Genomic DNA, 13,807 nt, shown 5'->3' with positions numbered 1-13,807 from the left:
GAACAAATGAACACAATCATAAATAAAACTTTTATTGAGAATCCTCTAGAGGCAGTGACCTAATGTCTGCACATATATGTCTCTAACTCAATCTGTGTGTCACATTTTGAAAGACATGTGACACCATGTAACACTGGAGTGATGACACTCACCAGACACTTTTGTGACTTTTGTGTGAATGTGTGTGTGAATGTGTGTGTGTGACTCTCCTTCAACACTGATCAGCAGTGGCAGCTCCACATCAGTCCCTCCAGAAATGCCGAATCGTCCCACCCTGTCTGATCCCAGTACTATGACTGTCTACAAGTCATGTTACATAACTGTCTGTCTGTCTTGGCTTCTTTCGCTCTCGCTTTCTGCGTCGTTTCTGTAATCTTTCAGTCTCTCTTTATTTCAGCTTTAACCTCTGCATCTCACATTGCTGTTAGCGTGGGGTCGTTAGTAGTAATTTTGGCAGATACAACTGTCTGCAAATGCATACTTTTCTTGCATTATTGAATTGTTCCATCAGTTCCTCTTAAGAGAGGGGGTAACTCATCATTTTAAACAGATTCAGACTTTTCACTTCAACATCACTGTGCTTGGCTTTAAAGGTGGTTAATTTACTGTCTATCTCTATAATGAGTCTTTCTCATTTTCTGTCACTCAGGAAGGGGATGAGTGAGGCAGAGGTGACCTCTGAGGACAGGGAACATGCCAAACGCATTGTGTACTCTGTTGTGTATGGAGCAGGTGGGTACATAATGATATGTTTTAATAGAAAGGACAACTAGATGACCATGTCTATTAAGATTCTTAGTCAGCCAGGTCATATCCAAAAACAACAAGCAATGGGAGTTAAGTTTTCTTAAAGATGTCACCACAAGTGGCTTCTTTAATCCTAAATGACTGGTGAGGAGGTATGGTTTTTATTTGATGAACACTGGCAGTGCACCTGCAGTTCCTCTAAATGCAGATGAGTATCTGGTTATTGACCCTACTGACCCTAGTTTTGAGAGTTTCAAGAAACACCCCCAGATGTTGAAAATAAAAACTGAAGAATCTACTTGAATGAAATGTCTTCAAGTAAACTCAACAACAGCCTTTGTTTTGGTTTTGGATTCGTATTTACCAGTTTCAAATGTGAGCCAATATTCAAGACAACAAGACATCTGTTGATTCAGAACTACAAGTGGTTCATTGTGTAAAGAGGGTACATGGATTAGGACCACAGATAATTCAGTGAGAAAACACTGCATTGAAGGCAAGGAAAAACAGGGGGAAGAACAGATCACAGTGTCACAAAAGAGTTTTTCTTTCCCAGGATTTAGGTTATTTTCCCACAAAAAAACGCCCAGGGATTTCCACTGCAACGTACAGTCGCTGTCCTCCTGTGTTTCTTTTAAGTTGTGGATCACATTCCTGATCCCACAGGGGGAGGAGGGGATTGGGGTGGAGGGGCAGAAGAAGAAGATAAAAAATAGAGAGAAGAGGGGTGAGAGGAAGATGAATGTGTAATACACCCATGTGGCCCATAAAAATGAAAAAAAAAGAAAAAAAAATGTCTGTGCGGTTTGTGACCTATTTGTGGTTCACACACACTCACATATGGACACACACCACCAGAGTGGCAGAAATCAGCCTCTTGGGAGATCGCTGGTGTGATGGTGTAGGTGAGCGTTTTTGTGTGTGTAGATGAACATATGTTCATGTGCCTGTTACAGCATACGACATGTTTACGCGTGCATTTGTGCTTTCACCTGTGTGATGGAGGGAGGTTTTATGAGCACTGTGCATCCTTCATCAGGTTTTATTGGCTGTAACCAATTTAAACATTTATGTAGAGTTCCAGTTTTTTTCCATGGGTGTTCGATAGGAGGTTCAAAATTTGGTGTTCACCATCATCATGAGCATCGGTCAGAATGCAGAGCCGAGGTTCAAAGGGTTATAATGCTCAAAACGTTTATTTGTCCAAAAAAAAAAAAAGGGGTTTCAATAATGAATTCAACACGTTACTTAATGAGACCAAGGAGAACAAACACACATGGGTGAGTGAATCTGAAAGAAAGCAAAATTAAGGTTAAAACTCAGAATGTTATATCATGAATGGAATGAAGTTTAAATGTCCATATTAAAGAAATAAGGTTCAAAATGAAACATGGACAGGAAACAAACTAAAGAGTAAATTAACACAGCTCTTACCAGCACAGCACTGCCGCCCCATGCAAAGGTGAGGAAAGGAGGAGTGAGAGGGAGTGCAGGCCTTAAATAAGGAGTGATCAGGTGAACTCAATCAGGTAAACGAACGAGGGAGTGATGGAAGGTGAGAAGAGCCAATCAGTGATAGAGAAAGAGATAAGGAAGTGAGGTAAAGGAAGTGATAAAGGTGAGGTCAGAAATGTCAAAATAAAAGGGAAATTAGGATCTTTGCTACAATGGGCAATATAGTGTTTAGATTAACTGGTTTTCTGACTGTACAATTCCTTTTTACTGAAAATAAATACAGCTTTACAATATTGTTGCTATAAGTTGCTATAATACACAACATTAAAACCACCTGTCTAATATTGTGTAGGTACCTTGAGCCCCCAAAACAATTCTGACTTATCAGGAACAGATATGTGTGTAGTAGGAGGCTAAATCCTGTGGGTTGAGGTGACGAGGGGCTCCCTGGATCAGGCATGTTCCAGCGCATCCCACAGCTCGGCATCAGTTTAGAATCTGGGAAGTCAACACCCTAGGCTATTCCTGTTCCTAAGTGGTTCTGTGGGTTTTCCTGGAGATGACTGCTGCTGTCATGGGGTCATCAGGTGGTACATGTCTAAGAAACATCTACATGAATGCCAGGACCGAGCGTTTCCCAGCAGAACACTGAATTGTAATGAGATCATCAATGTTGTTCACTTCACCTGTCAGAGGTTTTAATGTTGTAGCTGGTTGGTTTACAAGATTACAGCTCCAATTCAGAACACAGTTTATCATATACAATTGATTACACAGAACGTCTTCGTGACTTCTGCTGTCGTAGATTCAGGGCTCACTATATTCCGTTGTTGTTTGAGAAACAAAGCAATTATATTTTTAAAATGGATTACCATGAACTCTGATGTAGACAGATCTGAGTACATTGGGGGATGAATTACCCTTTTAAACTGATCTGCTGAGGTAAATTGACAGAAACCATGAACAATGAGACTCCTTATGGTCTTGTATCGTACTATTCGAAGCTCTTGTGACTTAAATGTTTCATAAATGAAGCACTGGTGCTCTATATTTGACATGTCTTGAGACACAGATAGCAAGGGAGACATGTACAGACGAGCATATTATAGTTACGCACAGTGGGATCAGAACTCGTGAGCACAGTTTAGATATTCTAATTTTCTTGTGGTTTATTTCTATCCTGCTGCAGACAGAATTTGAGTCTGATTACACGCCACTTGGATTTCATTATGGAGCGCTGTTAATTGTTTACAACAGACACAATGGTGAAAGTTTGTTTCTGTTTTAACACATGAATGAAGTCAGGAGTCTTCAGTTTTACAACTTGCACAGTTGCTGATCTTTTAGCTTTATAGGTCAGTGTCAGAGAGGTTCCTGCTTGCAGCCACAAGTAAATGTAAGATAAATTAGTTTTAAAATACTGTAGTTTGATCAGATAAAGTGTATTTTAATAGAGGACAGATGACTGTGTAAACTCCTGTCCCTGTAGATTTATTAGCTTCATGTGCTCCTGCTGAGTAAATTCAGTGCTTAACAAAATTTGAGGCTCTCCAACTGATGGAGGGTTCTGCGGCATTTCTACTTTAACTAGAGTCACAGCTCAGTGGGAGAACACAAACATGAGCACTCAAACACGGTCACTTTCAAACACACACAGAGCTGAATGAGTCAATTCTTGGAAACTCAATAAAACCGCAACAATGCAAGCCAAAGAGGCTCATGTGTAAAAGCTATTCATCTGAGATGTGTAGGGGGCATGAGTCGCATACAAGGACTAGTCATACAAAAAAAAAGGTCAGAGCTAAAAATGCAAAGAAAGTACGAAGTGTGTAAAAGACAGTGACGGGGTGAGGTGCTACGTGTGGAAAGGCACATGTGGAAAACGCTGAAGACGAAAACGAAAGGGGGAGGTGGTGGAGAAGAGAGTTAATGTAGGGGAAAGGGGAAGAGTAAAGAGTGGGTGGGGCTGAGAAAGAGAGAGGAGAGAGGAATGTAAGGAGCTCCTGATCAGCATAGACAGACAGCTCTTCAAGGAAGGATGCGTTGCTATGGTTACCGAATACTAAAGGAAGCTTTCTCTGCAAGACAATCAGGGCAGGGAGGAGGGGCAGAGCAGTGCTATGGACTCATACACATTATACATACAATTAGGTCAACACGTAAGAAGGCCAAGCCGTGAAGCTGGAAGGAAAAAAAAAATGAAATGAAGGAGGAGGTTAGACACAGGTGTGAAGTATGAAACGAGAAAAGATAAATGTTGATCGCAAGTCTTCATTCATTGAACAGACATGTATCTTGTCAAGTCAGAACAGATCTTAACTGGAATACCAACAGGCTTCTTGCATTTGTAATATACAGTCAATTTTTATTAATGGGAATGGAAATTGTAGAGCCAGCGTACAAGGGGATCAGGTCAGGGAGCATTCACTCCCTAATATGACCTCATTCAGCAGGAATGTGGAGTGTCTCTCACATACAGAAACACACATCACACATCTTACACTCAGACGATTTTAGTTCAACACAATCATGTGTTCATTTCTGAAAGAGAATAGATCAAGGATTATGTACTGTCAAGGATGTTTGATCTCATAAATTCAGATGTCTTCTCCATGTTCTAGCCATTGAGCATCGGACTTTTAAATCTGAGGGTTCAGGGTTCAAGTCCCTGTTCAGACGAGGTTCCTCTTTATGTGTTACAAACTGTAGAAGAGAGTCTAATCCATAGAAACGCCAATTAATTTGGCCACTGTCTAAAGTCCACTTTCCTTATACTGTGTCCAAAAACAGGGTCTTTCACCATAAAGCAGCTGAATTCTAAAAGTGTCTTTGAGTTTCAAACTCTACACGTACACTGTTCTGCACAGTGAAGGTCAAAACACGCACTCAGTAACTATGACACCCATTAGTCTACCCTCTACACTCCTCTATTGATCTGTTCCTAACCTCATGGTCCACTCCTAGACTCCTGCTACAGGCTGCACACATTTAACACTCCCTTGGAAAGAACATACACACACACACGTTAGGTCTTTGAGGTCTTGGCTTCTGTCTTCACCCTGTCGTCTTCAATCTCTCACTCCTCATTTTTTCCTCATCATTTCTCACCCTTTGGCCCAGCCCTCTGTACACTCGCCCATTTTCACTTTATTCTTCTCATCCTCCGGGCCTTTTCTACCTGTCTTTACACTCTTCAGCCAGTAACGATAAAGGCAGTTTGCTCCATTTATAGTCGCCTTAGAGGTTTTTATCAGTTAGTTCATTCAAAGTGCAGATCAGCACAAAACATTTGATATTCAAGAAATATAGTCCAAGAGTTCAAGAATAGGGGAGATGTGCTTTTTTGCTTTCTTGCCAAGTGCAGTTTGTCCAAATCAGCACTTCTATCTCTTTTAATACCCCATACAAGAGTGTAAGAAAAAGAAACAAGAAACCAGTGTTAACATATTTAGGATCCATAACAGAGGTATAAACTAGCACGAGACTAATCATCTCTGGTTGAAATCTAACTGACCAAACCTTATACATAGTCCTGTATATGTTGAATCTGCGTGGCGTATTTATGATTGCTTGTACCCTGTAGGTCGTGAGCGTCTGTCCGGGATCTTGGGGGTGAGCGCTGAGCAGGCTAGCCGATTCCAGGACAGCTTCCTCCAGACCTACAGAGATGTCCAGGCCTTCATCCAGAGAACCATCCAGCAGAGCCACAAACAAGGTCTGTGTATGTCTGTGAAGATTCTCCAGTCATCCAGGTCAAAGAGCAAAGCTAATACAAAGGAAACCCTGCCTTTTTTTTTAGGAATATCTACAGGTGGTGAACACCTGAAATTAACATGACTAGGGTCTTCAAACATCTTGGAGGAAACTCAGCAGTTCCAGCTGCCTTTGCTTCAGCTTTCTTTGTTTTTTTGAATAAGGTCTGCATACATTATGAGGCATTACCTTAAGGTAGATGATTATCTAATACTAAATTAGTGGATTTTGAAAAAAGTATAGGGCAGGATAGGAGCTACTACCCAAAAAAAAAAAAAATTAAAAAGGTATTCAAAAGTAGGTGTATATCTGGGTAAAGGCCAACACTTTTGACACACACTGCACATTTAGAATTTTTTAGACGTACACCCGCACTCTCTGTGGATTTGTGTGTGTCTGGCTGAAGCAGAAGAAGATGTGCTGGCATTGGCAGGAATGAGACAAACTGCCGTGGGTCAATACTGAAAGGGACAGGGTGGATGTGTTGGGGGGGGAGTAGGGTGGAGAAAGGTCTGATGGTTCAGATGGGACACTACGCTATTTATATTCTGACTGAACTGCTAACACAGCACACCTGAGACTTGAACACGCTCACACAAAATAGTGTAAAGTCTGCACTTTAACCTTCGTTGTGCAAAGTGCATGGCGTGTCGACGAGCAGAGTTGTGTTGGAGTCCAAACCTCCACCTCTAGCCATGGATCTGATCGCCTCTTAACTTTATCTAATTTGTGTTGTATTGACATTTCCTTGCTAAACCAGTTACATCCTGATGAATTAAGAAGAAATCAGCGAGAAAGATACATTTGTGTTGGTGTCAGCTTTTCAGGCTGTCGACTAGAAACTTGTCATTTTATCTTGAATAACAACCTTGTTTTGGAGCAAACACAGAGAATTGGGTCAAAGAAGTGGATGTTTTTCATTTCACCTTTGTCACAAACACTGACTTATGCCCAGACAGGTGATCTATCACCCGGAGCAACCTATCACCAGTGACATGCCCCACTAACTCGTTGCTTCGCCTTTCTTTAGTGTCATCTTCCTAATCGAAGTTTCGTAATGGACTTGTTTTTTTTTTTCCTAAATGTCGCGCTCGGATCACAGTGGAAGCCTCCGTGTTCTCAGGGGCAGAGTGATGATGCGTCAGGCGGTCGGCTCTAATTCAGCTCATCGCCATGGTGATGCTCCCATCAGAGACTGTGCAGGGTTTTATATGCCCACTATGTCCCACACTGTGTCGATCTGTCCCTCTCTCTTCTTGTCCATCAGTCTCTTTGTTTCCTCTTTGTTTCTTTTCTCCTTCCTTACATGTTCCGGCTCACCTGTCTCTCTTTTAACTCTCTTTTTCATTTCTTCACCAATCTATGAAACTGTTTTTATATCGCGGCAGAAATTTATCTGATCAATTAAAATAGTCTTCTTTAATGAATGCTTGCTGGGAGGAGCCGTACAGTACCACGCTGGACTCATATCATGTTAGCTGCTCTGCTGTGACTCAGTGTGCAGGGATTAATAAACTCTGTGGCTTCTTGTCGTCCCAGCATCGCGTCTATAGCTGATTGGTATCTGATACGGCGATATGTTGTTCAGAAGGATGGACGTTGGCAGGCTGAGCAGAGAGGAGGTGAACAGTGCAGGCTCAGCTGCTGTCCTGTTTGTTGAAAATGTATTGTAAAGGGCACCGTGAAGGTGAGGTCAGTATCACAGTGTGGGTGTGATGGCTGAGAGAGAAGAAAGGAAGGAAAAAGAATCTGTGGAGATGATAGAGGAAGAAGTTAAGGAGTGAATCAACCCACAAGGAAATGAGCAAAGACGAGGACAAGAACGGGGATGTTCTTTATAGTTTACACAAAGTAAACTACCAAAAAATAACCCCGTAGCCACTGCTGTATTTCTCCGAATGGTTCACACTCTGTTTATCGCTAACTGTCTTTGATATTAAAATGAGATGAGAATGCCGCCGCTCTGGGTAAGCCTGTGCTGCTGGTCTTCATATCATTAATGCTCTTGGGATGAATGCCAAATCTCCACTTGTAAAGACTGCCTGAGAAAAAAGAAAAGAAAAGAAAAGAAGAAGGATAAAGACAGAAGGAGGATTTTTTTTTTTTTTTTTAATAACGGGGAATAACAGACATAAAAAGCCTTCTGAAGTCTGCAGCTGACAGAGGGAAGCCTAGATCTGCTGCAGTGACAAATAAACATATCCTTGTGCATTTACTCCAGCTCTAGCTGTACTTATCTTTAATAATAAAAATATATTTGTAGTGTATCTCTTGCTTTAGGTTCTTATGTTCAAAAATGTATATATGGATTTAATTCTAGTTTATTCTATGTCAGAACAAAGTTAAATTAATAATTAATTAAATTTTGACAAAAGAATGAATCCAGTAACTGACGGTGTGAAAGGAGTAACACATAGCGATGAATAGGGTATTATCCTAGTGAATCTGTGGCTTCCCTCGGCTTTACAGAGCTTTGCAGACATTCAGCTCATTGTTTAGCTGGCTGGCTTTTCACTGTAGTGTTTGGTTAACTCTTACTCTTCTCTTAGTTGTCTCAAGCAGCTATTTTCAGAGAAAAAAAAAAAAAGCTCTAAAACCCCACTGTCCACTTTGTTACCAGCACCACATAGCAGGCAGACACACGTGTTGGTAATGACCCAAAACTAGCACAACTAAAAGAGTATAATTATTGGAGTTACACTGAGCAGATGTTTAGAAACATGATTAAAAATAAATCATACTGCTCCACAACTGCAGGATGTGTCAATTAGATGTTTTCCAACTGATAATTTACCATGGCAAAAGACAGGCCAAATCAGTTACTGCTGTTTTTTTTGTTTATTACTAAAGAGGCAACAATCAGTGATAGATATTTGAAAATAGACTGAGCTTAATGGCTAATCTACTCGACTGTATATGTGTAAAGGTGTGGTTTACTTAGGTTTGATTGGAAGAACAAACCTAAGTTGTCGTAAAATTTTGATTGGTGTTTTTTGACAGAAATGATGTGATTGTGTTAAGACTGTAGTTGGTAATAATTGTTACCCAGCCGTTAGCACTGATGCTTCACAGCGAGAAGGTCCCGGGTTCGAATCTGTGGGCCGACTGGGCCTTTCTGTGTGGAGTTTGCATGTTCTCCCTGTGTCTGCGTGGGTTCTCTCCTGGTACTCCGGCTTCCTCCCACCATCCAAAGACATGCTCATTAGGTTAATTGGTGATTCTAAATTGGCCGTAGGTGTGAGTGTGAATGGTTGTCTGTCTCTCTGTGTTAGCCCTGCGATGGACTGGCGACCTGTCCAGGATGTACCCCCTGCCTCTCGCCTGATGACAGCTGGGATAGGCTCCAGCAGACCCCGTGACCCTTAACAGGACTAAGCGGGTACAGAAGATGAATGAATGAATGAATGTTACCCAGCGCTAGATTTTGCTGTTGCCCATCAGATTTTCTAACACTGTCCACAAAAACAGGCTGAGCTGGAAAACTACAGGCCATCACAGCACTGTGTCACAGATTGTGGCAACAGCAGCCTAACAAAGGTGAAAAATACACACATTCCAGTATGATTCACCTGCCCATAGTCTGAAACAGCATTTTTGTGATGTGTTATCATTGACACAAAGTACACTGCGCATCACTGTCACTGGGGCCCAGAGCAAAGGTCACATTCCTGGTAAAAAGGTCGCATGCATGTGTCACGGGTCAGTTCACAAAGAGTAGATGGTTTGTGTTTGTCACTATCCGTAGTGTACTCATTTCCTATGCATTTAGGCTTGTGTGCAGGATTGTGTGTGTGTGTTCTGGGAAGAGGGTCATTCAGGTTTCATGCCCTGGCAGGCTTAGTTCATAGTGGGGGATACTAGAGGGATTTAGCTTTAAAGCCAGCTCCATTGTCCAGTCGGTGGAATGTACTCGTCAACTGTGCGAGTGTGTGTGTGTGTGTGTTGCATACCTGTATATGATAATGTGTGTGTTTGTGTATTATGCCCGTGTCACGTCACTGCACATTCTTGTGTTGCCTTCTTTTGTGTGATCGTGTGACTCTACTGGAAATGTGAGTGTGTTTCTCTTTGTTTAGATACCAGGGTGTGTGTACACTGCATATGTTTCACACCTGTGCAGGTTGGTCTGTTATTCTAAACATGTTAAGTGAGAACAGATGACTTTTCGTGGAACTGTTTAACTCTTTAAATCGTCCTCTCCAGCTTTAGTTCTGTTCAGCATGTGGATGGTTCAGAGTGGAGGGTTTCTGTCTAGTGACTGAAGCTGCAGAGACTTAAAAACCAAACCTTTTCCACAGATCCATTTATGTTCAGATCTTTGGATGTACTACCACATATATGTAAAAAATAATTGGAACTCAAGACTGAAAGTTTAATAATTAAAAATAAATAAATATATTGTGGAAAACACTGTATTCATGAATGTCTAATTCAGCTGGTAGCAGCCTTTGTGGATTTGCAGGGTTTATTATAACTGTGTTATTTTTTCATGTTTAACTTACACTTTGACTGCTACTTCAGCTACACCACTGCTGATTTGTGGTTGCTGTGACCCGTGTGTTGATAAAATACCAGTTCAGTTTTACAGAAGAAGACTGTTTATTTTAAATATCTTGCGTCTAGGTTATGTGCTTTCTATCATGGGTCGTCGGCGGACTCTCCCCAACATCAACTCCCCAGACTGGGGCCTCCGCATGCAGGCTGAGAGGCAAGCTGTCAACTTTGTCGTCCAAGGTGGGATGATTGACATTTATGTGTAAAAATATTAACTTCTCTTATGCGTATGAGCATAATTTAAATTTTTACCTCTGATGAAGGTTTAAACGTCAACCACTGTAACTTAATTCGTAATATGTGTGTATTGTACAGTGATCAGGCATAACATTATGACCACTGACAGGTAAAGTGAATAACACTGATTATCTCCTCATCATGGCACCTGTAAAATAAGCAGTAAGTGAACATTTTGTGTACAAAGTTGATGTGTTAGAAGCAGGAAAAATGGGCAAATTGTGATGGCTAGGGGGCTGGGTCAGAGCATCTCCAAAACTGCAGCTCTTGTGGGGTGTTCCCAGTCTGCAGTGGTCAGTATCTGTCAAAAGCAGTCCAAGAAAGGAACCGTGGTGCACGTGGGAAGCGAAGGTTGGCCCGTGTGGTCTCATCCAACAGATGAGCTACTGTAGCTCAACTTGCTGAAGAAGTTAATGCTGGTTCTGATAGAAAGGCGTAACCACCGACCAGTCAGGGTGTCCATGGTGAAACCTGTCCACCGCAGAAAGCACCAACAATGGCATGTGAGCATCAGAACTGGACCACGGAGCAATGGTCGAAGGTGGCCTGGTCTGATGAATCAGGTTTTCTTGTACATCACGTGGATGGCCAGGTGTGTGTGCGTCGCTTACCTGGGGTAAGGCAAGCTGGCGGAGGCAGTGTGATACTTTGCACAATGTTCTGCTGGGAAACCTTGGGTCCTGCCATCCATGTGGATGATACTTTGTTGCAGACCATGTCCACCCTATCATGGAAACAGTGTTCCCTGATGGCTGTGGCCTCTTTCTGCCACGAAGCAAAAATGGTTGAGCAATGGTTTAAGGAACAAAACAACGAGTTTGAGGCGTTGACTTAGCCTCACAATTCCCAAGATCTCAGTCCAATCGAGCATCTGTGGGATGTGCTAGACAAATAAGTCTGATCCATGGAGGCCCCACTTCACAACTTACAGGACTTAAAGGATCTGCTGTTAACATGTTGGTGCCAAATACCACAGCACACCTTCAGGGGTCTAGCGTAGTCTACGCCCCGATGGGTCAGGGCTGTCAGGGCTTAAGGGGGACCAATAAAAGGAAGATGGTCATAAAGTTACGCTTGATCTGTGGATGTTTGTGCGTACATAACATTTCACTTAGTCACAAGTCGGGATCCCAGTTTTGCTCGCAACCGATGAGGAAACAGAGCAATGGATGTAGGAAACAAAAGAATATAATAAAAATAACAAAGAAACTACAAAATCAAAGAGCAGCCAGGATAAAATCAACTGCAATTTAAAGTATGACTAAGTATTAATAAATCTGTGCATAAATAACAAAATAAAATGGGATTGTACATTCACACATAGTCAAACAGATCTGTGTGTTTTATTTGTGTCCAGGTTCTGCTGCTGATCTCTGCAAGATGGCTATGATCCGCATCTTCAACCTGGCCTCCTCGTCCAACTCACTCTCTGCCAGGTACCGCCTCTAAACCTGGTTCTATCTGCCGAAGATGCACATACTACAAGTCTTAAGAAGGCTCAGTTTACCAAGTCTCTCATGTTTTGCTTGCCCTCTCCTTCCATGGAGCCACAGGGACAAAATGTCTCTTCACACTGCATGTCTTTCTAAATCTATACAGGCAAACCATGGTCATGTGCTATATTTATAAAGGAGAACTGACTGAGTCTGTCACGCCAGAACACATAAGCGACATTCACTGGTTTACCAGCCAGCTTAATTTGTTGAGATGAGGCGGGGTGCTCCCAAATGACTACTGCTGTTTGACGCCAAACATTGAGCCAGAGTAAACACAGTTGACGCAAGAGCCAAAATATACCAGAATTAGATCGGTATGTTGGGAGAGCAGGACGCAAAGTAAACACAGGATGAAAAGGAAGAAGATGAAACAGTGTTTATGGGTTTCTGAATGAATATACTGTACTGTAACTCTAGGCTGATAGCCCAGCTCCATGATGAGCTTCTGTACGAAGTGGAGGACTCACAGGTGGAACAGTTCGCAGGTATATCAAACGCATCCAACGTCAAATGTTTCACTTGTATGAAGGTCACACCTTTGTATTTTACACTTTTTTTTCTTAGAATTCTCCCCAATTCCTTTTATGTTGAAATTTCTCTGAGATTAACGTAAAGAATCGTTGGCTGATTTATATGTGAGCTGCAAAGGACATGCAGTATGTGATTGTTTGTATTTGTGTGTAGCTCTTGTGAAAAGCACCATGGAATCTCTTCAGCACATAGATCATCTAGGAGTCCATCTTAAAGTAAGTAAATCATTCAGTAGTATAATAGACTCTAGTGTCATGTACACAGACTGTATAGAGTGGAGAGTTTCCTATCTTTGTTTAATCATAAACACAAAGTTGGATATTTTTGTTGACACAGGGCTAAGACTAATGTCAAAAAGAGAGGAAAGAGGAGCAACATAGTTTATTTGTAGTCTTAACTTTTACTTTTAAATGCAAATGTTGTGTCACATTATCCAGTCATCATTAGTTTTTCTGTGCTCATCAACAGTTTCCTGTGAGCAACTTATACACATGTGCGATCACTGGCGCCGTACTCTTTTCATCTGTGTGTTTCCCAGGTTCCCCTGAAGGTGGCAGTCTCCAGTGGCAAGTCTTGGGGATCCATGTCTGAGCTTAACATCCCCCTAAGGTCCCCCTCTGCTTGACTGTATCCGCCTCGTTCCCTTCAGTAGCCCTACTACTGCCACGCCTGTGTGTCGCACCTTCTTTTCTTTCACCTTTAAACATTTTCTCTCTCTCCCTCCCTCTTGGTTTGTTCACATCCTTCATCCCGGTTTGGGTTTCTTGTTCCATCCTCCCTCCCATAGTCTCTCTGTTTCAGTTGTCCTGCATCCACATCGCTATGGAAACCAGGCAGCTGCAGCTCCCAGTTCTTGCTTTCTCTCCATCCGTATCCGGGGGCAACGGCAGGAGCCACAGACCGGATTGCACCAGTTCCTCTCTCTCTCTCGCTCTCTCCATCCTGCAAAAAAAAGATTCCTTGTCCTCCTCCTCCTCCTCCTCCTCCTCCTCCTCCTCTCCTCCTCCATCATTTTCACACTATCTTGTTAGGAC

General features: G+C 42.1%; 1 protein-coding gene across 1 annotated transcript in view; it reads left to right on the top strand.

Annotated features, from left to right (window-relative positions):
- poln (polymerase (DNA directed) nu) overlaps window positions 1-13,398 on the top strand; it is a gene marked incomplete at both ends in the record, with an annotated part of 45,502 nt that extends 32,104 nt beyond the window's left edge. Inside the window, 7 exons of the mRNA XM_084549092.1 lie at window positions 650-732; window positions 5,786-5,917; window positions 10,579-10,689; window positions 12,104-12,182; window positions 12,660-12,727; window positions 12,927-12,988; window positions 13,312-13,398. Coding sequence (XP_084405218.1) covers window positions 650-732; window positions 5,786-5,917; window positions 10,579-10,689; window positions 12,104-12,182; window positions 12,660-12,727; window positions 12,927-12,988; window positions 13,312-13,398 — 622 coding nt within the window. The remainder of the gene's footprint in view (window positions 1-649; window positions 733-5,785; window positions 5,918-10,578; window positions 10,690-12,103; window positions 12,183-12,659; window positions 12,728-12,926; window positions 12,989-13,311) is intronic.
- Between the last annotated feature and the right edge of the window lie 409 nt (window positions 13,399-13,807).

Source organism: Chelon labrosus, assembly GCF_963514085.1.
Source record: "Chelon labrosus genome assembly, chromosome: 1".
NCBI classification, from domain to species: domain Eukaryota; kingdom Metazoa; phylum Chordata; class Actinopteri; order Mugiliformes; family Mugilidae; genus Chelon; species Chelon labrosus.
This window is presented reverse-complemented; position numbering and strand designations above follow the sequence as displayed.